This window comes from Pseudomyrmex gracilis, unplaced genomic scaffold (assembly GCF_002006095.1).
Source record: "Pseudomyrmex gracilis isolate BER0280 unplaced genomic scaffold, ASM200609v1 scaffold_3, whole genome shotgun sequence".
NCBI classification, from domain to species: domain Eukaryota; kingdom Metazoa; phylum Arthropoda; class Insecta; order Hymenoptera; family Formicidae; genus Pseudomyrmex; species Pseudomyrmex gracilis.
In genome coordinates, this window is record NW_018020587.1 from 804301 (window position 1) to 832272 (window position 27972).

Below are 27972 nucleotides of genomic sequence, written 5' to 3' on the forward strand. Positions count from 1 at the left end.
TGACACATGATCATTTCTTTTAATTTTTACGACACAAAATCGTCAGCACACGTGCGTATTTAGCGGTAGATTATTTGACATTTAAGCATTTTAATAATTTCCACATTGAATGTAAATCTTTGTCTATAAAAATTTTTCATTCAGGCGTAATAAAATTAACAGTTATCTCATCGAATAAATATTCAGTATTCGAAACGAATTCCTGAAACTTCCAAACCGTCGAGATTATTTTAAAATATTTGTCAGGTAAGCTTGTGAGTCACGTTGACATGGCACATGATGACGATGACGCGTGAAGAGAGGATGATGCGTATCATCACTATCCAAGAAGTTGCGAAGAGAGAGATAGAGAAAGAAAGAGAGAGTAAGCAAGCGACTCTAGACGAGTTGTTCTAGGCGCCCGGAAGTGAAGTTTGTATCTGCGACTGTCCGTTTATAGGCGCCGACGGAGGCATGTATGTGTCGCCGAATTAAATTAAGCGCGGCCACTGACGCGCTGGCAGCTGCGCGTCTCGATTCTTGCGCAGACAGTCTGAGAAACTTTCCTTGAATTGTGCGACTATTTTTCTCTTCGATTTTTTTGTAGAAAGTGTAACAATGTTGTACAGAAGTATAATGCATAATATATGCATAAAATGTTTACTACACAAAGTAACTACATGTAACATTTATTAATTGAAACGTCGATATTTAGAATGTAGATAATGAAAAAAAAAAAAAAAAACAAGTAGTTATCGGTGAAGTCTGAAAAGTTTGTTATTCAACATTTGCAATATTCCATATATACTTTGCATGTGCCTTGAAGCACTTTCGAGGTGGGTATGTTCAATACATAATACATTTATCTTCATTGTGTTTTGCTTCAATTTATCATCGCGATACCGATAAGACAAGAAGTATCGATGAAGACAACGTCACACGTCATTGATTATTCGACTTCTAATGACAGCGCGAATCTAAGTTACACATGTACGATCCAACTGTAATAACATACGTATGAACACATTTAATGAAAGGATGCGATTAAATATGTAATTAATATTAATTCTAATATAGATATATGTCTTTTAAAGAATTGCAAAAAAAGAGAATTATATAAAATACGCATTGAGGCGCGCAAATATATTTTTTTATATCTTTTTTCACATATTGTTTAACAACCTTTGAAAAAAATGTTTACTTATAAAATTTTTATATGATAACTTCAAGAAATCTTACTTTTTGACTCTTAAATTAAATTTGTTTTTATTTGCTGATTTTAATGTGAGCGAAGTATCTTTTCCTTTCGAGCGTTGCGAGTCAGACTTTTACCGCGGAACCGAAGTCGCGGTCATGCACGAGCGTAACGGTTTGCCGGTGTGAACTACTGCTTGAAACAATCCGCTCGTATCAGTCATGCAAAACGGCGAGCCGCGGTTACAACAATGTCATTATGAGGCAAGCGCGGCTACAAAGCTGTCGTATTTATGATCATACGTTTTACTCCGGAGGCAGTTCGTAATATGCTTGACGAGTATAATGAAGTTTCAGTGTATTTCACGTGAAAGAGAGCTGTCGTAAAGAATAAACATTGTCGAACATAAGCAGTTTGTAATTTAATACCGCGATAAAGTCTTTGCATCTTTCTACGGAGATCCCGTCAGCATCGAGAGTTTTGCCAATACTTAACAATACTTGTAAATCAAACATGTAAACATGCAAGAGAAGAGAGAGAGAAAGACGTCTGCACACAGGAGGATTCGTGTTATCTCGCAACACTCTGCATTGCACTGCAATTCATATGTAATTTGCGGAAGTTTTTCTTCCTTTATCGTAATTGTTGTTTTCGAGCTGCGGCTATTTGTTCAGCTGCGAGAGAAGAAAAATACATAACAAACAAAGAAGTATTATTTTTACACGTTGCATCTCGCGCGGGAAAATTCGTCGCATGTATCTTTCCTGCTATCGGACGCTGCATGACCTAAGAATACGTATTCGCGAAAAGTTGATTACTTGCCGGTCCAAAAACGGCGACGAGCATCATATTCGTGTGACGCAGCGCGATCAGCTGGTCGGTCACGTCGTTGCGTCGCACGGGATGCGTCAAAAATGCAAGTGCTCTGCGTGCATCCGCGATGGTGCAACGTCAGTCTTAAGGGCCGTCTACAATGGAAGTAAGCAGTATAGAATAAAAAGTAAGGTTCTTGGAATTATTTCATTTTTGTTTATACAAGTAATTATTTCGCGTTTTTTGACACGCGTCTTTCATTGGCTAACAGTAAGGCAGTAGTCGCTAACAGTGCGAAATGAGAATTGCCCATTTCGTTATTCCCGTTGTTATTTCACCGAAAAATGATTTACTCTCTACTCCTACTACCTTCATTGTAGACTAGCTTTTACCGATTTTCGCAGCGGCTTCGAATCCCATATACAGCGTCATATTACGCTATTTCTGTCGTCCGGCTCATCTGTGCTGACGACAGACGGCATTTTCTCATCGTGCCATTTTCTCGGTCATTCTCTTCAACTGCGGTTCTGCACGACAGTGCCAGGACGTGAACAATTATCTTTTTTCTTATCTATAATTACTATCTTCTTAATTATTCTCGTGATTGGCAATTAAAACTTCGAGACGAAAAATAGCTCGGTAGGACGGTTTTTTGTATAGTACACAATAATAGTAGTAGTAAGAAGAAAAAAACTAGCTGTTCACGCTTTTGTTTAAATTATACGATTGTTGTAAAATGACTAAAAAAAAATGATACGCATTTCGTCCGCACAGTTTTCCTCGAATGAACGGTTCAGATTCTCGTCGACGAGGAACTACAAGAGGCGGTCTTCACTTTGTGCACGCGCGAATTTTTTCGTATTATGACGACGCACTGCGTTGGCCTCGACGTCGTTGGCACGCGTACGCTATCACGTCGGCTGCCAAACGCGGCAGCGATACTCGTCTACGCCATCCGGCAGCAGCGTATACATATGTACATAGAGACTTGCACGACAGAATGCCCTTTCTATACGGTGATAGATCTTACATTGTCCACTTACAGCGCAGAAGTAACTGTGGCAATTCTGATCGCCGCCGGATTTAGCCGGTAAGGTTGCAACGTCGGAAATTGACGAAAATATCTCACAACGCATCTTTTGATTCGCACGCCGACTTACAGATACGCACGTGGAATTTTGCTGAGAAAAATTATTGTTTATAAAATTTTCTATTTTATGCGTCACTTTTTGTAAAACCCAATGGAATTTTGCACCGTGTGAGATTTTCACGATCAAGAGCGCGCACACCTCTTACGGCGGTGTGATTTATCTCTTCAGGCGCAACAAAACTTTATCTGACAATGAGAGTATCTACCGGCCGCGCACTGACCAGGGTTAATCGCTACTTTCATCAAGAATAGCAAATTCTTTGTGTATGTTTCAATTACTTGTCGTCTTTTCTCATTTTTAGTACTGGACGGGAAATCCGAGATAAACCACTGCGCGATTAGATAATGTAATATAAAACTTCATCGTTTGTGAGAGATATGCACGGAAACTTGATCATTTTACGCTCGGGTCTAATTGGACCCACGTGATTTTCACGGCCGCAAGTTTCTCGGAAATCGTAAATCTCGTTAAAAGGAACGTAAAGAATCCCATTATACATTCTTTTACGTGAGCCGCGAGAACTCTTGGAAAGTGCGTTTCGTCGACCGCGTTTGTAAATGCGTTTTTCCGAGCGAGCAGCAGCTCTTAGTCGTGGAAAGGTGTGTGTGTGTGTCGAGGAGGAAAGGCCTCTCTCCGGCCCTAAAGTCGCTATCTCTCGCGTTCCGGGTGAGCTACGCGCATACCACGTCGGTGAGTGTTGCAGCAGTTACACATATACAACGAACGGCGGACGCTGTTGCACAGGCGGATATATAAGTATGCAAGTAAGCAGGTCGATGCACTCCACCCACACCTGGCTCGCGCGAAATAGCCGCTCTGTCCTTGACACGCCGTGAACCGACGGCGTCTATCCTCGTGTATAGCAGAGAGACCTGCGGTCCGCCCAATTCTCGCTCGTCGTCGTCGTCGAACGAGACTATATTTGTCCGACCGTGTTGAGTCGTTCGAGGAAAATTTGGTCGCTACTGTATAGTGTAATTGGTCGGCCAATTAGACGCGTGATGAAAGAAACAAACGATCGTATTTTACGATTAAATTTAATACAAGTAATATATTAGAATCAACGTGCGCGCAATATTGTGTTGAACTATAACGTAATAAAATTGCAAACAAGAAGAATCAGCAAGTCACATAAAACTCCGTGGTCTTGCGTATTCTTATCACGTCCGAATTTTTCTCAGTCGGCCATTTGTTTTGTTCGCCGACGGCACCGCGTCGCCTTTTGTGTCTATTCCTAACGTTTGGCACTATGTACGTTCGCTATTGACCTGTGCCGCACTGCGAGCATGCCAAGTCGCGCAACGGTGCACTGATACGTCTCGCGATCGGCGCGCTCTCTCAAGTATGCGGTGCACCCAGGGCCGATTTACGGCAATATTTCTATTATCATGCAGATAACGTTTTATAACTAAACAATAACTATTCATAATTCTGAATTTTTTAATATTTCTGTCCAGTACGTTTCAAAACTAGTATCATAAAACGTCTCCATTCGTACTGAGTTTTCATCTGCTAAAAAAAATAGTAACAATTAGGAAAATTATGAATTAATAAAAGTGGACAATAAAAAACATTCGTTAAATAAAACCGAATATATTATAATAGAAAGCAAACTATATCCGTACGATTAATTGGAAAAATTGGAATATTCCTATTAAATCTAAGAGAAAATAAAAGAGAAAAAGAGAGAATAAAGAGCCAAGAATAGAGAGCCTCGTGAAGGGTGCTAAAGCCCATTGCGTCGGTGCTGAATGCATCCTATACTCGTACGGACAGCTGCATCCTCGTTTTCTGGCATTCGCGTCACATCAAACGGCGCACGTGTCCTCACGCACAGCCCACGCGCTTATGAGGGATCGCTACGCGGCGCGGGCATGAACGCGAAAACTTGTTTACGCGACCGAGAGAACCACCGCCGCCGCGCGCATTCCGCCGCGTAAGTAAGTTTGCAGTTATTCACGGGAGCCTTGGACTCGGACGCATAAGAGCCGCCGCCACGTAGGTGCACTTTGAGTGCGCGGGCGTGCGAGACCACGTGAGATGCCGACCGGAATTAATCACCGATTACGAATGAGCGCAGCGGCGTAATAAGCGCGAGCGGTCTCTCTCTCTTTCTCAATGTCCGTGTCTCGTGTTGCCGATCCTTTCATCATCCGTGTGACTTTGTAATATATGTACTTGCCGCGCGATCAATCTCTGACACAGTAAATGATCGATAATAAAGAACAAGAGGACGTGCGCGTCTTCGAATCGAGAAATAAAATGAGCTTGTTTACTTCCTTCGTGCGATTAAGCTTTTATTCTCTGCGCTAAGTAAGATTGCTAAGTGTTTTGAAACGTGAATAGATAAGCGCGTGAAAAAATTTCGTTATTTTATGTTTAATAATCAATGATATGTGTAATATAAATGTTTCGCATGTCGCGAATACACATCAGGTCTAGGTCATTTGCATGAGAAGAGTACGGAGAAACTTGCATCACCGCAAAATCCATGAATCGCGCCGTGCGTCGCGGAAAGTTTGTTTGAATACGCCTGGAGCAAACCAAGTTGTGCATCGCGCGCGCTGTTGCTTTATATCCACGGCGTGGGAGGTCGGCGGAATCGATGCAGTTTACGATGGAACGCGAAAAATGACGTCGCGGTAAACGCGCCGGTGGTGGTTTACAGGCCGAGCTATCTGCTAGGAATAATATGCGTGCGCGCGCGTGTCGCGGTGAGTGCGCAAGGGTCAAGTACGATGGTAATGTTTTGTTCGTTCACGGTGAACATGTGTATGTATGAGTTGCTCGAACAAAGAAGATACGCGTAAAAAATATTAAAAAATATATCATCGCTCTCTTTTAGAAAACAAGACGAGGAAGTAAGATAGATTATTTATTTGTCTACTTTTTTTCTCTTAATTGATAAACTTGAGGTTAATGGAATATTGTATCATTATCTCACATAAAATATCCATTTAACAAGCCAACAAATATCGATTTTTCATGCTTAAAACTTAATTGAATCGTGTAATTAAATGTCGGTTTTATTTTATGTTCATGTTATGCATATCGCTAACGCGTGCCACGTGCGGTGAATGAAAAATTATGGTAACCCGTTTACTTCATATGGAGAATGTGTGTGTGTAAATGATACACGCGCACGAGCGCTTTGTGCGGTCGAAACGTGCACATTTCGGTCAGCCTCGTGAGCGATCTCGCACAAGATCTGCAATTTCTCCGATGCTCGCACGTACAGACAAGGTTAACCGGTCGATGAGCTCAGAAGTCAAGCTAGAAGCGATCGTCCGTATCCAACGTAGCGATTTGTTGTCACGCACGAGAGCTTTCTATTCCTCCGCGGCAATAAAATCACAGCGCGTGAAAATCTGGCTTCTCTCCTTCCGACACCGTTCCTCAAGAAAGTTGCAAAAAACAAATTACTTTTCACTTTTCATCTGAGAAGTGTTTCTTAATTGTCTTAGAATTTTTAAGACTTGAAATAGGAGTAATTTTGCGTGTTGAAGAATCGAGCTTCTGTTTTGTGTGCGTGAAACCTGAAACTTGAAACACACAAACGGAAAAGGAACGAGTTTATGTATCCTTGAACGTGTCTGAAATTCATTTTGCGAGGTCTCTGATGTATCCGAAGGAACTATAGCATTAATAGACAAACCAGTGTTTACCAAAAAAAATATGCAAAAATACCGGCCCATAAGTTAAATTTTATTATTTCGAATCTCAAAGAAATGAAAAATATATATATATAATTCGAGTTCTAGAAAAAAATTTGACTTTTTTAGATAAAATTTAAATTTTTCCTCGACTTATTTTAGATATTTTCTGTAGAGAATTGATAAAAAATTCGAGAATTATACAGATTTTCGAATTTGCGAGATTCGACTGTGTTACAAAAGTAAAGAAGTTCTTTCTCAATGGAATTCCTCACGAAGAAGAAATTTTTGCTGAGTATTTACGTGACGCGGAATGAGTAAGCGAGAAAAACGCGACGCTATAAATCAGCTCCTTTGTAGAAAAAAACTTTCGACGTTCACACTTGGCTCATCAAAATCATTGCAACATCACAGCGCATTCCTTTTGCGATGCAGTCGTTTCGCGAGAAAATTGCTATCTCGCGGCTGATGTACCGCTGCTGGCTTGTAATTATTAGCATTACGCGCCTCGCTGCTTTAGACAAACAGTTCTCGCGAAGATCCGTCCGTGACGAGTTTGATCTTCGGATCAATTCGTCGGGGCGCCGATTTTCCGCAAAACTCTTCAACGAATCTGCATATTTCCTCGCGCAGATTATGTGTTGCCATAACGGATCGCACACATAGATCGGCCGTAACGGGATCGCATAAGAGAGTATAGATATTTCTTGACGCATTTATTGTTCATTAATGTGCTCAATATTTTAAACGCATCCGGACCTGTAGTAGCCTATTAGCAAACGCCACTCATGTACGTTAGATAGATAGACAGATAAATAGATAACTTTATTTGTGCCTTGAATTAAAATTCTCTGAAGCGCAAATAACACAAACAAATATTGCAATAAAATTAAATACTGAACATGTTGAGCAAATAAGAGAGAAAAAAAACCTGAAAATAAAAATAAAATTAAAAACAAAAAGATGTAATGAAATAGTACAAAAAGAAAATTTACAGAAATATACAGAAAAAAAAGAATGTTCTTAAAGTAATGAATCTTAATAAAACTGCGAATAGATTATGTGCGTTTGATCAAGGTGTATATGTATATGTATTTTTGTGGCGTGATATACCGCAACGGGAAATTAATCGACACATGCGCGTATCATGAGCTAATCATGCGATTACTTCGCAAATCAACAACATCGATCACCAGCAAAACACAGTAGAGCGTCTTTACAAGAAAGTTTCCTCCTCAAATATCGTCTGTGAATCATTTTACATATATCTAATGCGTGATCATGTGAATAAAAAAAACGCACTACTCTATTTGTTGATTTACTTATAATCTTTCAAACTGTTGTAAGAAAAATACTAGACCCGTATTATAAATCCATATATATCTAAAAAATGTTACTATGAAAAAAGTTGTAGCTCTTAATAAAATTCAAATAAAACAATCAAGATTTTGTCGTGACGCACGTGTGAGTTAAAGCAATTTTGTAGTATGTATTTTGTAGTTACGCAAAATACATCGTTAATACGATGTTAATGATCATAGTTTAAAAAAACCGCGAATAAATAGAAATAACATTAATGTTAAATACCGGCCGAAAGACAGGTGAAAAATTGCGACGGACAAATTGCGCGCACGAAAATTTTATGTTTATCGTTTGCAGATTGTATCATGTTCACTTGCGGTAAACAAGTTCTACGACGTGACGTCAATAAGACTGAAGTGCGTGCGTGCATGATTTGCTGGCGCTTCGCGCTTTTTATCTATGCCGATTGTCGGGCGCGCACGTAGCGGCTTTTCTTTTTTCTTTTTACGACACCGCGATGTGCAACGTCACATTGTGGCTCGACACGGCACACTGTAAAGCGATTCGCGCGTTGATCTGCACATTAATAATCAGCACATTAATAGCCGATCAATATCAGGTCCAAACAATTCTCGATATCGCGTAAACTGCACGCTCGCGATGTTAGTAGTTTTTTTTCTTTCGCCGAGCATGCGTTTACGAGGTGTTGTGTTTGTCGAGAAACATGACGGATTAGTGCAATTGGTCGATCGATCGATAGATTATAATTTTTGCTTTCTTGTCGCTCGCTTTCAAAGTGATTGCATTTTTTTTTTGACACAAATAAGTCAGTTTCATCGATTTTAGATACAGTGTAAAGACAGAAAAATAAAGAAAATTGATTTTCAATTATTTATTTATCAGAACGGAATTGTACACACACAATTTCGCGCATTGATTGTATATATATATATATAAGATGTCAAGTATATCTGGTTACACTAGAGTATGAAATGTATCCTCGCGATGTATATACATGTCTTTTGATATATGACAGATCTTTCGAAACAAATTTACCGCAACCTTTGTGCAGGGTTTTACGATTTGTTTGCTTGTTTTTGTTATTGTGGCCGAGCGCCAGCAATCTCCATTTTCTAGTACACACTAGAATCTTGGTCAGACGCGCAGAGCTTCACACACCGCGAGGATTGCGGATTGCGTTTCTACTACGTAATTAGAATACTTGCCGCAACGGTCATCGATATATAGCAGAAACACGACGGCTGATAAATATTTACTCACGCGCCATGAGAAAATAGTAGAACAACCGTTGATTCCGCAACGGCAAAAAGTTAATTATAAGATGCATTCGATGCGCATTTCTTATTCGCGTGCGGCAGCACAGCTGCCCTAACTGATAACAACGTGATAATTAACATTCAATGAAGGCAATGTGAAAAATGTAGAATATAAAATTTATAAATGCAAACGCAACGTTATTAACAACACCAAAACACACGATGTAAAATATATTAAAAATTAAATAGAAAAAAGTAATATCTCTTCCGAAGATTGTCGCATTTTCTTGCATGTCACGCTCTCTCAATGCTAACGAAATCTTTAGTTTTAATAAAAGCGATCAATTTCGCGTATCAACGATTATCGTATCATTCATTATCGGTTCTTCCTGTTATGTACGTGGAAGCGCACGCCTTTCCGCAATGACAAAAAAAAAACATATCCGATAAGAAAGGCGGACGGCGCGCGATTTGCGATTTCCATTCCTATCGTGATTACCCTCCTCCTGCTTGGCGCCAACGAGTCGCTTCTGCCGCAATTCGCGCGGGCGATTCCGCTTGCGATCTCGCGCTATAGTGTTTTTCCATATGCGCAATAACTGACAGTTGATTCCTCGCGCGCGCGAATATCTTTTTTGTCCAAAAATAGATCGTACATCTGTGTCATTCGATGCTTTGAACACGCGCAACTTTTTTATTCACAAGAAAGAGAAAATAATAATCAGTCGCGACAGAGATAATTAGATTGTACACAAAGTAGAACAAAGAAAATAAAAAAAAAATAAACTCTTACGCGCTCAAATAGACGAATAGCGAGCAAAGGTGACAAGATTGCGCACGTGTGCGACTTGTGATAACATTTATAATACATTCAAGTATTCATCCGAGTATAAATTAAGCAAACGCATGCGATCATTGCGTGCGTCATCGCGACAAATCGTGAAAAATCGCTCACTTTTTTTTATTACATCGCGTCACGATTGGCTGACGTCGACGAGATATTTTTTCGTCATATGTCACTGTATAATAATCACGTTAAGATAGTTGTAATTTTCTAATATTTCTCAAGTATATCCAAGTATATCCAAGTGTTGTTTCTCGGAAAGACGATATCAGGTAGCTCTTGGAAACAGCGACGACATCTTCGCGAAAGTTTCACTACTGTGACATCAGTCGACTAAATCTCATCAGATTCTTTTGTTGTTGCGGCAAATTACATCATTTTGCTGTATCATTTCGCAACATCTCTCTCGCGTGTCAGAGATTGTTCTTCCTTCTGCTTGTTTAACATAGATAATGAAATCGTTCTATATCTCTCAACAGTATTTGAAAAAGTTTGCAAAAACGACGTCTTCTTTCAAGTATCTATTAATATGTTTTGTTATTTATTTAAAAAACAGTTTTACATAATTATATTTTGATTTTTGAAAAGAAATGCCAAACGAAAAAGACCTTTAGATCCAGAAGGGTTACAAATATTATTTGTTATTTTAATATTTTTATTTTTTTAGAAATATTGAGTGTGAAAAACAGGAAATAAATAAACTGCAAGAGTTGTATTTTCTTTATTTTAATAGGATACTATATCTGGAAATACTGTTTTTAACATGAAGTGTGTGCAATGACGTTTTGCTTGTAAAATGGTAGTTTTATTCGGTCGCGTTTCCGCGCGATAACGGTCAGGCTGTATTGCATAAACAATTTTATGCGTCAATAAGAATAGATAAATTTACATAAGAGTACATACATACAAAAATACAAAACGAACCACATCGATAACAATTAGTTCGAAAGAACAAAATAACGCAACGATTTGTCGATATTGTTTTGTTGTCAACATTTGTGAAGGAAAATATTTATCATTATAATAGTACGTTCTGTTGCAGTCAGCGCGAAACACGAAAATGTAATTGACTTGTATAGCTGTGAATTATTCAGCGCGACGAGAAAATAATAAAAGATTACGAAAAAGCTAATTAAGGAATGTTGAGATATATTTCAATATTTATTTAATTATATCAATACATTTATATTATTGCAAAAGAGATGTAAAAAGATATCTAAATTGTGATAGAATTCTGCGACTACGCAATTGTGCGCGGTATGTTCCAATTAGCCACGTGTTTCTCTCGTGGAGGAAATAAAAGATGAAACGCATGCCGAACGACTGTGCATTCCTGTGTACCAGAGCTTATATTTGGAGCCGCCATAGTTCACTTCATTCATGCGAGTATTACGGGGCGTAAAACATGTTGTGGTAGTCGTCGTGCGGTGCAACTTTTATGCACACGCAACGTCGCGTGGCGCGCGTATATTGCCATCCTGCATTTTCGTGCACGGCTGTTAAAATATTCGTTCACCTATCAACAGCCAACATCTCCAGGATAACGGAGATCTCCTCCGCTTATGCAAAACGCGTTCTTTTTGCCACCTGAGACGACTCTCCGAGCCTTTCGCTTATCTCGACCGGCAATCACGGAATTAATGTTAAAATGTTATCGTATGACGCAACAAAACTACGTAGGCTAATACGACGTACACAGTCGGGGTCAGAGATTACGGCAATATTCAAGTCGATGTGCCATTGCAGTTTTATATACATATTCGTGAATATTTATATTCATTAGCGTCAGATGAATTACCTAGAGTAAGGGATATATGTTGTTACCACTCAATGTTGCTTTGTCACAGTTGTGTTATTTGAGATCGACGTGCCACCGACTGTAAGTTGTTTCAGATTGCTGATTTTATTTTATTTTATGTCATCCTTTGGTGACTTATTACTCTCTTCGGAGTTTTATGACAATAAAATACATATAGAAATTTGTCTCATTACGGCGTGTAATCTTCATCTCAGAGCCTCACATTTGATATAGTTAATGATCACAATGATCCAAAAAATACCAGGAACTCAGTAATTTTGATTAAAAAAAATACGCACACACATAGAGACAGATGAATCTATTTTTTGATAAAATGTTCGCTCTCGTGCGAGGGAATATTCAATAAGCGAAATCGTTACGTAAAGATTTTTTGCAACGAAAGTTCTGAATGACACCGCGTGTAGTTTAGCATCCGCGCAAAGTTCAACCGATTTGCGTGTCCAATAATGTCTTATTCATGAGTGATAAGACGAGGGCGTAGGTCGAAACGCGCGCGTATCGATGTTTCTGTAGTGCATCTAAATTATCGGCGCGTTTTGTCATTCTCTCGGTCGTTTTCTTATCTTCTTTGCTTCTTGTCTTCACCGCGCTACGTCGTAGCTCACCTCTCGAGATGCCGGCGCGATATTTCGCGCCGCTTCCTGCATAATTCACCGACAGCGCGACATTCAAATGGAGTTAAAATATATTTAACACATCCGCTTGTGAAAATTGTCAGGAAGAAGATATATATACGTATTTTTCTGTCTCTAATTTTAACTTACTTACATTTTTCTCTTCTTCTTTCTCACGTTTTAAGCTTTAGTAACACACTATCACTCAAAAGTTTTAATTTGACAAGTGTTAACGCAAATTCTCTCAATTATCTGACAGATGATAACAAAAGTAGAATCTCGAGATATTGAGATTTTCTTTTCGAGATTATAATTTTACTGCTTCCAAAATTTTGAACGATAATGTAGATGCGTCGTGTGGCATAAGAGGAAATCTCACAATATACGTCACGCGCGAAGAGACAAGATAAATTATTTTCTCCTTTCGCGCTACTAGAAAGGCAGATTTATATCGAATAGCGGAACTGACGAATGTAACGTCGTTGTCAGTTTCTTCGAAGCTGATTTGAATAGATGGATGCTTCGGAGTCGCACATTGTCGCGATGACATTTATACGCGTTCTTCTCGCCGACAAGATGACCGCGACGAATTTTGCAGTCTTCTTTTTCTCTTGAGCAAAATATGTGCTTCTCTGTGTGTATATTGACAATCTGTAAACTAGATATTTATAATATTTATTACATACTCTTTAAATATGCGCAAAATCGATATTGTTTACTGACGCGTGTTATTCACGTTTGAAAGCTTCACGATCCACGCTTCCTGCCCATCCATCGACATCGCAATAGAGAAGCACATCGTCGGCGAATAGCGTGACGAAATTTGCCGTGCCCAATTCCGTTCCGATTTCGAGATGCGATGGCAGTTTTATATCTTCCGAAGATACGAGCGTAGTTTAGACGTCGCGACGTCGGCATTCGGGCGCCACCGAGTCTGGACTTTTCGACTCCCGCGCTGCTCGACGCCAATTTTGCATTTGAACGCGTAATTCGCGAGTTGAGGGAAACCGCACGCAACGATCCGTAACTTTGGTGCACTCACAGCGTCGTTGCACCAACATCGAATATTATGTGCAAATATCTCGTTTTCTTTTGAATTTCGTCTCTCGTATTTTTCGCTACTATGTTATACAACACATTGTACGTGTCTATAAGTAACATTATTTTCACTCATTTCGATTAAATATTTGTTTTTTACAAAACACAAACTTATATGATAATATTTATAATATTTATATATACATGTACATGTATAATCTTTGGTACTAAATGTGATAAAGCGATATTTACAGCCACGTATGTTATTTAAATTACAAATTAAAACACAAATTAACAATTATAATGCGGCAAAAACACACAATACAGTATCATCTAGCTACGTTGTATAAATTTGTAATTTTTTTTCTGGTTTTACCAAAAAATGTTAATTATAAAAATGCAAAATATAATCAGGATAACGCAAATCAACTTTATATATTTTTTTTGGGATAAGAATTATTTACGTGACCTTTCCTTATACCAAGCTTATTTATATCGCTTTTTCGATTCTTCTGCAAAACGAGCCACGCTTCGTTATCATACTTGCCAAACTTCAAGTTTTTGCCGACCGAATACGCTGAAGTCATGAATCATCGTGCACATCGGCGCCATGAATATGTACCACTAAAGATCCCAACAACTTGGCTTGGCTAACGCAGCCCTCGTGTATAGAAAACCGGAAGTTCCTCGCCTTCTCCTCGCATTGCGCTATCGCGCGCGCGACTGCAAAAAAAGCCGCTCCTTTTCTCGATTGCCGAAGGGGAGATAAAATCGGACCGGTATCCCGCTGGCTGAACATGTTACCTACGATATCTCCGTAACCCCTCGTGACTCTATCGCCCTTGCACCATTTCGTCTCGATAACACCGCGATATTGTCCGACGTGCGAACGTTGCATGATAAATTGCGAACAGCACGTATTGCGTACAATATTTCTTCCTTGCAACATGACTAAACCGAATGCGGTAACAAAAATCATGTTAAGTCCGGGGTACCGGTAGTTGGTGAAAAAAGAACGGACAAGAGGTGATAGGGAGAGGGAACAGAGAATTACGCTCTATGTTGGATGAAACGCGAATCTCGCAAATACACGACTTCCATGAGCTTAATCGGAATCTTAATCTCAGGTCAAATTACAGGTCTGACCTGCCGCGGGTCGTACAATAAAAGAGTGCGGTGGGAGGGAAGGCATGAAGGAGACGGAAGAGCGCAGGCATATCTTCTTCTTTCCGCTTTGTAAGACACTTCATAAAATCATATACACTGTATGGTTAGATTCGCTCGTCTTCTCGGAATTAGTTTCTGTGAATAATAATAACAATAATAATAATTTCATGAGATGTTTTATTGTGATGTTCGGTAACAGCTTTCAGTGGCTGACATGTAAATGTGGTAGTTGCACATCATTTTAGACTAGATTGCATTTCTGAAAAAAAGTATCAACGTATGTTATTATGCCACCTGACCTCTTTGTCTGTCTGAGGTTGAATCTTACGAGAGATACGAGAGAGATCTGTACAATTTACGTATTCATATGAAACCTAATGTTGTTGCTTGGTTGTTGATGCACTTGTTCCTGAGCGCGCTTGTTCGCACAAACTTTTTCTTATATAGACGTATAGTTGTAACACTTTATTTAAAGAGTCTTAATGCAGAGAGAATGTGCCGGGGACTCGCGCGACGCTTTCTAGATATAATGTCGAGCACGAACGCTATTTATACGCCGGCTGATTCACGACACATGGCGTAGTCGCTTCGTACAATCTAACGTCTAAGACGATTTGAAAAACCATTTATCACGGTTTACATATTTACCGCATTTGCAATAATATTTATCGTTAGTTGCACGCGTAAATGGAATAAACACATTTTCAAGTAAAGTGGCAAGAAATTGTTGACAAGGCTAGTGTAACATCAATCAGAAAAACATCCTTGCAAAGTTATTATGTCGCATATTTACATATACACCTGCTGTGCCGAGACTTTTATTGCGTTTCTTGATAAACTGTCATTTATTATATTTTGTTTTGCTCGTTTCTTGTCGCTGTTAGTTTCTTGGAGCTTTTATAAATTAACTTGTTTAAATATAACTGTTTTTAAATAGCATCGCGCGAACATGGTTTTTTAATAAGTATTTACTCTGATTATAGATCACTGTAAAATATTATCTGCGTATAAATTTGTATCGCAACGAGAAAAAATCTTGACAAACGTTATTAATTTTGCCGCATTTAATTGCTTATTGCATTTTCTTCTAGTTTTCTCGTCTCAGCGGTTTGATTGAGCAATTACTTCGATGCGTGACATTGATTATTCCGCAAATCAATTGCTAGAGTTGTGATTAAATTAATTCATTACATGTATTTACCACATCCATAGTCTTATTTATTGCGTTTTTGATATTCAGTTTTTCTTACATACGTGAGTTTTTATATTAGTGAGAATCTAATACTTATAAGGTCGAAACATATGGTCACATTTGAAGATTGAGAGAATAAAAAGTTTTGCACAAAAAAACCAACTTTATTTGACCTTTTTTCTTTTCAATTTAATTTTAAGTTTGTAGAGCCTAACTATTATACATTGTTTTTTTAAATTAAATTAATCTACTTGCAACGAGCAATCTCAATAACGCTCCCCAATCGCCTTGTCTGTTGCAGGATGAAAAGGTCACGATGCTGAGACCCGGATCCGTGCTGGGCCTGTTGGTCCTCGTGACCATAATGAGAATCGCGGACGCGAACCGCTGTCTGACGATGCTGGAAGGTAAATCATTGCTTATTATCGCCGCACTGATTATAACACGGCTCAATTATGACGCATTTGTTATAACCGACGATATTATCAGCTCTAGCGCTATAGACATATTAGAAAAAAAAAAAAAAACAACGTAGAAACGACACCGCTAATTGCCGCGATGATCATGTCAAGGAATTAATTGTGTATCTCGTCCACGATTCGATCATCGCTTTGCTCGTTGATGAGCAATCAATAGACGTGTAGCCAACCCCGCAGGATGCGTAAATGAGAAGCTCAAGCGCATTCCGCTGTACATATGTACAATGTAACTGCACCGCATAGTTTACCTGCTTATTATCGTGCGCTTAAACACCGCGAGAATTGGCAACGGCCAGAAAACGTTCTCTTCTCTCCAACTGTATGTTTTTCTCAGATGTTTACATTATTCAGACCCGACGACAAAGAAAAAGAGGAATAAGAGACAAGAAACCTTGAATTTTTGCATATGCAGCGATTCTCGGCTCATATTTTTCAACCGTCTGCGCGACAAGTTTATTTTTATTATATTATTTATTACACACGAGGATTCGGATATATTGTTTTTCCTGCTGGACAGCACCGTTATGTAACTCGTTAGAATTCAATCGGCGCACTCTCTGAGGAATTTATTCATTGAAGAAATATTTGTTTGCGATTTGCAGAAGTCAAGCCGAAGAGAGTGATTCATCATGAAGGTCAGTTTCTGAACATCCAGTTTGAAGTGTCGAGAAGAGTTACGCAAAGATTGACTTCAAGGATCATGAAGATTTTCTTGACCGAAGTACTGGGCTATGCTAAGGTCGAAGTTGTTGAGAAAGATGACAAATTCAACATGTCCGAGGTCTTCGGCAGATTATCCGAAATGCCGACGCATGACACCAAATACAGAGTGTAAGACGAACAAACAATCGTGCATAACTTAGCGTGCGTCCACTGCTTAAAAAATAATAGAAAAATCTCTGAAATTTTCAGAATTTATTTTTATCGAAAAAATCAACGAATTGTTCTCTTTAGCGCGTGTATCGCGTTATCACAATTTTTGTTTTTTTTTATTATAAACTTGTATGAACCGCACTTCTTTCGAGATGTTTGCATAAGTCGAACGGAATGTGCGAGTTTAACATGCATATTCATAAGACATACGAATACCATGTTGTTGTTAGCTGCGTGACCAGATTAACGATCGAAAATACCTACTTTGTTGCGCCGATACATGCTTCGCATCTTCTTTCGCGATTACATTCCATTTGAGCTTAGCAACGCTTTCTCTGGCAAATGTTCATGACATTTATATAAACATTCTTATGATATTTATATAAATATTTATTTGTATAAATATAAATTTATATAAATCTTAAATTAACATGGTTCATGTTTCATACATGTTTGTTTTGTTCAAAATATTACAGTTTTTCGAGCTTATTTGTTGATATTTTTAGTTTCTAAAAATGTTTCTTTGATGCTAAATATGTCACGATGTAACATATACAATAAACTGGTATTTGGCAGTTGCGAGAACATAAAATCTCAAAACTTCAAATTTAATGTCTCTTTGTTTTCTCAATAAATAATCATCAAGTTGATGCGCGCTACAAATGTCTGATTTTTTCCTGTAATAAAAACACGGTCAGAAAAACACGTCAAAAATTCAAGATCAGATATGTAATATATATAACACTCGAATTCGCATCTTTTTTTAAAAAACTTAAGTAGAGAAGGTACGTCAACGCGTGTTTAATTTCTCGTTCCAATGACAGATTTCCAGAAACGATGGTAAACATGGAAGTGTGGATTCCGCCGCAACAGGACACGCAGCCGTTGCTCAACAAGTACGACGTGAAGGAATGCGGTCTGATCGCGCCACCAGGGCACTTCGGTTGGTTCGTGCCGGAGATGTTAGCTCGTCCTGACGATACTTGGTTGGTTTTCACCAGACCGGAAACCGCAAGCAAGTTTGCCATTGATCAGAACTACCTGCCGTTCGTCATGAATTTTACGGTGAATCGCAACACCCAGGAATATTATTGCCATGAGAAATTCTGCCAGCACGGAATGTACGTGCCGGAACAGTGTCAGGACACGGAGCAGCAGCAAGCGCCTAATTGCGCGCTGTTGCTGGCCGAGTATCCTGACGTGACTCGTTTCGTGAAAGAAGACATCGATGAGATGAAGTTATACGTCAAAGTGGCGTGGGTGGGTCCGAATCTCAGATACTTGACCAAATACTTGACCAGGGTATACATGCAACTTGCGCGGAACTTGTCAGTTTCCATCGAAAACAGGTACTATTGATGACCTGAACACGAAATCTTGATTGAAACAGCGGTTCCGATTTTGTAAGTGTCATAAGAACATAAAAAAGTATCTTTTTCCAGATCGCTGGTGATTCTCCATTACTTACCCAGCACCGTGATTCCGAATGAGAGAGAGTTCATGACGATCGACTTTCCACATTGCGGTACAAGAAAAGATTCGATCAGCTGCGCGTACGAACCGAACAGACTGACGAAGCTGGTGTGGGGCAGATTGGAGACGATCGCGACTATGGCTTTTCAAGCGATCAATCGTGCAAAGTTTGAGCGAAATATGTATGAAGACCTGATCACGCGACGTATACAGGCAACGAGCAACATATCGGATGAGCAGGTAGCCTGCGATTGGCTGAAGGACAATCTAAACTACACTCTGTCTGAGTGGAAACCCAACAACGACTACAAGAACACTCTCTTCGTGGGCGGAATCTTTCCCATGAGTGGTAACTCTTACATGGCCAAGTCGATTGTAATCGCGGCCAAAATGGCGAAGCAGGCCATCAACGACAACAACACTTTGTTAAGGGATTACAATTTTACTCTGCTGGCTAGTGACGGCCAGTGTAAGTCGGATATGGTAATGAAGTCTTTCATTGATTATATCATGCACAATTATTATCACAAGCTGGTCGGCGTGCTGGGACCGGCTTGTTCCGAAACTGTGGAGCCATTGGTCGGAGTATCGAAGCATTACAGAACGGTGATCATCAGTTATAGTGCTGAAGGATCCAGTTTTGATGATCGCAACAAATACCCGTACTTCTTCAGGACTATCGGGGAAAACAAACAATACAGACACGTCTATCTGCAACTTTTGAAGACATTGCGTTGGAATCGAGTAGCTTCCTTGACGGAAGACGGACAGAAGTATACCGAATATATATCGTACATGCAGGACATGCTCAGAGACAATGGCATAGAATTTGTGGCGAACGTCAAGTTCCCAAGGGAGCGAGAAGCCGACGTGATGAAGAAGGTGAATTTCAGGTTGTTTAATTTCACTTTGTGACTAATTAACTATTTAAGAAAAGTCAATATGAATAAATGTTTTTTTTTTTGTGTAAACGCGTATATAAAAATGCGACTAAAATAAATATCTTTAATTTGCAGTATTTACAAGATTTGAAAGAGAAACGAGCAAGAATTATTATTGCGGACGTATACGGTGAGGTAGCTCGTCAGGTCATGTGCGTGGCGTATGAACTGAAGATGACAGCTGTCCAGGTAATAAAAAATAATTAAATTTCTTAATTCTTGCTTGTTATTTACAAACAAATAAGATAAACAAGATAACAAAAATAAATTTGATAATTCAATTAGTCCGATTGGTTTTTTTTTTTTGTGTTCTTATTGAAGGGCTACGTTTGGTTTCTTCCACTTTGGCTGAAGCATCAATGGTACGATACCGATCATTATAACAACATTGAGAACGAACAGGTGCCGTGCACCACGAAGGAGATGATGCAGGCGATAAACGGTCATCTCGGTCTGTCGCACGCGTACTTCGCCCGGGACGACGATATAATGCAGGAAGGAATTACGGTGCGCGAATGGCGCGAACGTTACGAGAACACCTGCGAAACGCAAAATCTACAACCGTCGAATTACGCCGGTTACGCCTACGACGCCATGTGGACTTACGCTTACGCTGTGGACCGACTCATTCGTGAGAACCAGAGTTACATCTTCGATCTTCACAGCGAACACACTGTCAATCGTCTCACTCACATAATCGGAGAGACCAACTTTTATGGGGTTGGTTGAATAAATTCGAAATATAACATACACAAAAAAAAAAATATAAAAAACAGTAATAATACTAGTAAGAATTACGCGCTGGATGTATGAGAAAGTATTTTCTTTGCAGGTATCCGGAAGAATAAATTTCTTAGGTGGATCATCAAGGTATTCGATCATCAATATTGTGCAATTCATCGATAACGAAACGCACATTGTTGGCAACTTTTATCCGAACATCTCGGAAGTCAAACACGAGGTAATCGGTGGCAATATGATCTTAAACACTTCGGCTATCGTTTGGCTGTCGGGAACAATGCCCGATGACGGATCGGAACCTCCAACGAGATGCGCTTTGGCGGGATTGGCGGAACTGCTGGACGTCTCTTGCGAAGTAGCGCTCGTGATCACTAACATTATCGGCATTGGTCTCCTTTTGATCTTCGTAATCGTTGCTTTTATCATGATCAAGAGAAAGTAAGTGAGACTCTGACAAAATGCATTTTTTCAAGGCGTCATTTTGCAGGAATTTTGTAAAACACGTTGTTTTTGTTATTTATTTAGATACGAAAAACAAGTAAAACGTCAGGAAAAGTACATGAAGTCCTTGGGCATCGATTTATCGCAAACAGACACCTCAAGTTTGGATGTGTGGGAAATTCCCCGAGATAGAGTAGTGATCAATCGAAAACTCGGAGAAGGCGCCTTCGGCACCGTTTACGGCGGTGAGGCCTTTTTCCCTGAAAAAGGATGGCTGGCTGTTGCCGTGAAAGCTCTGAAGGTCGGCAGCTCGACCGACGAGAAACTCGATTTTCTAAGCGAGGTCGAGGTAATGAAAAGATTCGACCACAAGAATATTATTCAACTGTTGGGTGTGTGCATAAAATGCGAACCCGTTTTGACCGTGATGGAGTTTATGCTCTACGGCGACTTGAAGACATATTTACTGGCCAGAAGACACCTCGTCAACGACCGCAGCTATGAAGATTCCGACGAGATCTCGAATAAGAAATTAACCGCTATGGCGTTGGATGTCGCCAGAGCGCTCAGCTATTTAGCACAGTTGAAATATGTTCACAGGTGAGTTAGAAAACTTCGAACTTGATTGATGTTGAAGTTTGGAACGTTTGTCGAGCGAAAAATTTTTTTCTATCTTTTCACAGAGACGTCGCTTCTCGCAATTGTCTGATAAACGCTCAGCGAGTGGTGAAGCTCGGTGATTTCGGCATGACAAGAGCGATGTACGAGAACGACTATTACAAATTTAATCGAAAGGGTGAGATTATGAAAATATGCTTTTTCTTATCACAGTGGTCATTATTTTATAAGATACTGTATTATCGTGAAAATGATCATTTAGGTATGCTTCCGGTAAGATGGATGTCGCCGGAATCGCTGGCATTAGGTATTTTTACGCCAGCGTCTGATGTCTGGTCTTATGGCGTGCTGCTCTACGAAATCGTCACATTCGGCAGCTTCCCCTTCCAAGGGATGAGCAACAACGAGGTGCTCTCGCACGTGAAAGCTGGCAACTGTCTCACTGTACCGAAGAAAATAAAACCTCAGCTGTAAGTAGATTCTCTTAGTAAAACCGATCGTATCTTCTTTAAGGCACTTGGTTAAATTTTTCGGAATTGTCAAAAAAAACGCTGTTATATATTTCATGTTTTATTCCTAGCGAGAGTTTAATGAATTCCTGTTGGAATGTGGACCATTCGAAGAGGCCGACGGCACCGGAGATCGTTGACTTTCTAGCAACAAATCCTCGCATCATCGCACCGTGTTTGGACGTGCCACTATCTAGCGTGCAGCTAGAACATACCGCGCAGTTGGACGTACAGCTGTCGGAACAGAACAATCGTAAGTTCTCTATTTCGTGGCCGTCGCGAAACGGAGAACTCCCATCTTTGCAGAATGAATCGAAATCCTTGAACTCACCGCTTTTGCTGGATCTGAATGGCCAGGACGACGATCAGAATTTGAATTCTCTGCTGATCAATCAGTCCAGCGAGCAGGACAGTACAAGTCCTCTGTTGAATTCCGCAAGACCAAACACAACTCTGAAACACGCATGGCTCAAGGACTTTAATAACGTTCAAGATAAAGAACATGCTCACAGGTACGTGAATATTCAGCCGGGTATGTTGAAGTTGACCTCTGCCGAGCCCGGTATGAACGGCAGCGTCAGCAACATTCAGATGGAAGAAAGAACGTCTATGCTGCTCGAGAAGAAAACTCCAGATAACGTATCTATGCTTTGACAAGAGTAGACACAATTTCGCAAAGAGATCGGAAACTAGTCAGGCAACCGAGATATTCGGAGACATGACTGTGCAAAATCAACAAAAATTCGCAGATAATAAACAATCGCCAACAAAGCGAGGAGATTGATATAAAAAAGTTGACAATTTCAAGGATATATACCAAAGCATTTGTCAATAAGCCTCGAGAGAATTTGATACAGCATTTTCAACCACAGTCAAGTATTCTCTGAAGTTTTCAACTGTTGAGAAACGGTTTTGAGAAAGTTTCCACAATGAAACTTATGACTCCTATAATTGAATTCCTAATACGGGTGTTTTCGAACGTCCCGAAATGTCCGCAGCGAAACCGGTAGCTCTGTCTCAAATGAATTAAAATAGTTTTAGATGATGAAGACTATATATAAAAATGTGCGCGAACTCGGATCGTACAAGCACACATTAATATCGAAATGATATAATTCTATATATTTTAATATTTTCAATCCTGAATCGTTTTATTTTGATACTCTAAAAGTAAATCATCAGATCTGACGCATATTATTTAATTTTAAAATATTAAAACAATTGTGTAAAAATTCTGGAATCTTTTTTCAAGTGTTTGTTAATATCTTTTGTTGTTCGAGAAAACAGTTTTATATAATTTACTTTTAATGATTTTAGAAGTTTCGAAAAGTGTTGGATAAAAAAGACCAAAAGATTCAGAATTAGATATATCTCGTATTCCACATATATTACAATATATATACGTGTAGAATTATATTATTCAGAATATTTTGGAACGTAATAGCAGAGACAACCCGCTACCACACAATAGTGGAACTTACGGATCTACTTTTGAGACTGACTTCCATTGCGGAATTACGTCGCATTATTTGACACTTTAGGCACGGATGACCGACAATTATCGCAGACAGATAACATCAAAACAATATAGCGAGAGAAGATATTGCTTCTCGTGCATGCGAATTTAGCAGCAGAAGAGACGTCGGTGCATCCTTCATTCAGCAGTTGCCTTCTGCTCAAAATGCATCTTTTAAGACTGACTCTCGAGATGAACGCGTATCGTCTTTAATCCTGTTTTCTTTTTGTCTTCTTTTTACGTCGACCTACAATTTTCACGTTCGGGAAGGAACTGGCGTATTCAAAGAGATAAATCCTGCTGTTACAAATCGTTTCTTTGCAAGTGGCGACATTCGCGTAACCATGACATTTTCTCTCGTTACACGTAAAAAAAAATTAGTAAAACAACTTTTCTCGGACAATCTTCTTGATTCTTCTTTGCAAATGCGATCAGCACACATGTCGATTTATATGTCGCCACATTTTCATGCATAGTTTAATTTATACTACGAGACTAATCAACCCAAGCTGGTTCTGCATACTCGATCACAAAGGTGCGATTATTTATTGATAAGACAAGTGGATTTTTTGCAAAGAATTTTTTTTACGAAATATACGTTTCTCGTTGAGGGTCCACGATCCACTTATAATAGCATTCTTGTACAAAGTAGCTGTCTTCAGGTGACAGATAAGCACACATACATCACATTTTCTAAAAAATAAGCTCGCCGTAAAAACGTTTTGTTACCCTTTCCAGCATCAGTTAACAGTTCCTTGAGAACCGCCGCTTATATACATTATGTTCCTGCATTCTCGATGTAGATAAGTGCCGAAATATATAAATATACGTACAACACATATAAATATATACGAGTCTCTTATCTCTAATACTGGAGAAAAATTTGTTAAAATCCACTCTTTTGAGATGAGAGACTGAGTACGCAAGTAGAGAGTGCCATTAGTTACATAATAATAATTAGCAAGTGCGAAAAAAGTCGTGCAAATAGTTTATATACACTTGAATAGAATTTATAATGTAAATGATACATATATATGTAGGATATACTATACAGAGCTGGAAAGGGTCAGCATCCGCTGTTCGATACGACTGAATAGCTGTACAACTAAAAAAGCGTTTAATCACAACGTTCGTAGAGCTTTGAAGACTCCGATATAAAGTATTTTTTAATTTTCGATTCCACTTCGTAAGGTTTTTTTTCACACGCGGTTGAAAACACACGACTTGAATTATACTACACGTAGTGCAATCACTGTGTGCAATCGCTGTATGTCTTTATACATCAAAGCAATGTGTATAATATTCACGAGCATCTCTCTCTTTCACTATCAAAGAATTTTTATAAAAAGACTTGTCTCAATTATAAGTTTTTAATACGTATATATGATTTGTAAAAATCTAAAAATACAAAAGAAAAAAAAAACGAATTCAAACGCAAAGAAAGAAAGAAACGCATAAAACATTTTATACACATACAATGCAGGATATACATGAAAAAGAAATGAAAATATTGTTTATTTAAAACTATTTTATTATTTATAAATATTTTTATACTTATAAGATTATAGCGGCTTTTTCTAGTATATATAGAAGATATCGTTCGAGTTTCATAACAACATTCGTATACCACACACTAAAAGTATAGATATTATATAAATCGTCATCACGCGCGCATCACAATAATAAGAAAATTTGCTTTTGTGTTACGACACAAAGACAAACTTGTTCGATTGCGTCGCGATAGGTGTTACTCTTTCGAGACAGACTGTAGATTTGTAAAAAAAAAAAAAAAAAAAAACAAGATTTACGCACGTTTGTATATATCGCGAAATATTGCTAAGTTTTTCCTATAAAATAGCTGTTTAAAATAGTCATCTTTAAAGATAATCTTGGTGTGTGATTTTGTCGGATACACGCAATTACTCCTACATACAGCATCCTTCAAGTTCTTGCTACAGACCAGTGTTATTTATTGTCGAATAATACATAAGCGTTATGAATTATTCGCAGCCCAAGATTTCTTGAGTGCATATTCGTATAAATATGCCTCCGGAAGTGAAACAATGTTATAAACACATGTCTCATAATTTTATTGCTCACATGTAATCATTACTCCGTTTTTTTATACATTCGATTAAAATTTCAGAATTGCTAATATATTTTATATCTTGCTACTATTATTATGTATATGTATTTAATTTATAATTATATATATACACACTTTAAATCTATTTTTATTTTACACACAAGTATAATAGATGTATAAAAAATACTAGAGAAAAACATATGTCACGAGAGACACACATCCCATTTTCCTATGCATCGTGTACCTATTTCAGATTTATTTTATAATCATTATTATTTCGAAAATTATTTGTGTCATTGATTATTGAAATATTTTATAATTTTTAATTACAATTTTTGTAAATAGGAAAAAAAATATATAAATATATATATAGAAGCCAAAAATTTATAAATATAATAAAGACTTATTTTATAAAACAAGTACGTAATTATTAACTTTATTTCTTTTTTAGATAATAATATATAAAATATATATTCGGTGTAGAGACTATATATGTTTTGTTTTTATTGAAATAGTTTTCGGAAATATCATAGGAGCAGTTAAGATTACAACAGTCAGTTTATAATTTCTCCGACAGTTTGCGCCACAGTAAATTCTTTAAACTAAATGTATATGCTACAGTACCGCTTTATATAATACTATACATGCAAGAAAAAATATTATTAATATTATTATTATTTTGCCATAAAAAGAAAGTGGTCAAAAGACGATTGTAATAATATCGCGCTACGTTAATTTTAAGTAGAACTGTTTTTTCTCTAGAGCTTTGTACAAAAAATAGTTGATTTAAAACACACTAAAATAATAGATAATTAAAAGATCAAAAACACGAGCAACAACCAAATGTTAAAAACCATAAATTTTCACATTATGACTTTTTATACATTTATTATACATTTAGCTTTATACGTTTTTCATCTGCAAAACGAACAGCTGTTGGGGTTTTAAATTCACTCTCACAATCCTTTTATTTACGAAGCATTTTGTTAACCAGTATTGTTTTTGTTGAAAATATATATCGAAAATAAGAAAAAAAGTATTTTAACTCTTTCCCAGAATTGAAATTACTCTTTCATCTCTCTTGTTATTTATATAAGATTTGTCGTGCTTCGAAACGAGAGATAATATTTCAACATTGAAAAAGTGCGTGTCTTGATGGCATTAATTAAGGACGTCGCTTTGAAATTGCTTCTTAACTAGGTCTCACTGCGCTTAGAGATGCGTTACAAACACATCTGGTAATTAAACGTAACCCAGTTACCAGGTAAAATACAATTCTATATTGTTCGATCACGGAGATAAGAACATCAGTTACAACGAGATGTGACAACCTCGATTGAACGCTACAACTTTTGCAATTTAAACGATCATATTTTAAATTGCTTTTTAAAACTTTCAAGAAAAGTAATATTTTTATGAAGAATTATTATTATCGCACAAACGCACGAACAGTTTTGAAAATAAATTATGATATATATTTTCTTTAAATTATTGAATAAAACTGTATTACCTATCAATTCAACATTGTGCTCTATTATATATCAAGTTTTTGGAATCAATTCCAATCAAAATTACGCTTTTTTATTGTTGTTTTTCGTGACAAAAAAGAAAGGAGTACTTTTAAAGAAAATTAATTTCGAAAAATTACACAATAACTACTTTATATAATAACTTCCTGAATAAGAGCAGTCTTGTCGGTCATTATCTAAGAGACAAAAACTTCTTTTGTTACAATGAAATCTTAGAGAATCTCGTTTTATTATTCTACCTTCTCTATCTACGGGAGATCGAAGATATTGCCTCGGGAGAGGTCAAACTTATCGGAACGGAAATCGGAGAAGTAGTTTGAATATAAATTGCCTGTATGTCAAACCACGCATACATCACACGTACACGTACATCACATATGTTCAACCCGGAAACAATGATCCCACAACAGACTATACCGATTTTGTATTGTAGAAATATAATCATTTCTCTCGTGACATTTAACAAAAGTTAAATGTCATGAGAGAAATGATCATACATGTATAATAGAAAATATAATTTCAAATATTTCGATATTAATTTATTAACGATAAAACGTTTAATGTATTGTATTGATAATTTTGGTTTAATTAATTGATGAACAGTCACATATATTCTACTTTGTGCTTAAAGCTGTTAAAATAATTTTAATATATTGTTCTATACACAAATTATTATGATCAATCAAAGTTGATTACGACATATACTATCTATACTAGATATA

At 37.9% G+C, this 27972-nt stretch overlaps 1 protein-coding gene across 1 annotated transcript in view; it reads left to right on the plus strand.

Moving 5' to 3' along the window:
* Nucleotides 1–25000, plus strand: part of LOC109854989 (receptor-type guanylate cyclase gcy-4-like) — a 31342-nt gene extending 6342 nt beyond the window's left edge. The window contains exons 2-12 of the mRNA XM_020428703.1: nucleotides 16346–16451; nucleotides 17126–17354; nucleotides 18221–18745; nucleotides 18839–19751; nucleotides 19886–19999; nucleotides 20132–20530; nucleotides 20643–20989; nucleotides 21077–21592; nucleotides 21676–21788; nucleotides 21873–22080; nucleotides 22191–25000. Of these exons, the coding sequence (XP_020284292.1) occupies nucleotides 16361–16451; nucleotides 17126–17354; nucleotides 18221–18745; nucleotides 18839–19751; nucleotides 19886–19999; nucleotides 20132–20530; nucleotides 20643–20989; nucleotides 21077–21592; nucleotides 21676–21788; nucleotides 21873–22080; nucleotides 22191–22773 (4038 nt within the window). The 5' untranslated portion in view covers nucleotides 16346–16360 and the 3' untranslated portion in view covers nucleotides 22774–25000. The remainder of the gene's footprint in view (nucleotides 1–16345; nucleotides 16452–17125; nucleotides 17355–18220; nucleotides 18746–18838; nucleotides 19752–19885; nucleotides 20000–20131; nucleotides 20531–20642; nucleotides 20990–21076; nucleotides 21593–21675; nucleotides 21789–21872; nucleotides 22081–22190) is intronic.
* Nucleotides 25001–27972: the final 2972 nt, after the last annotated feature.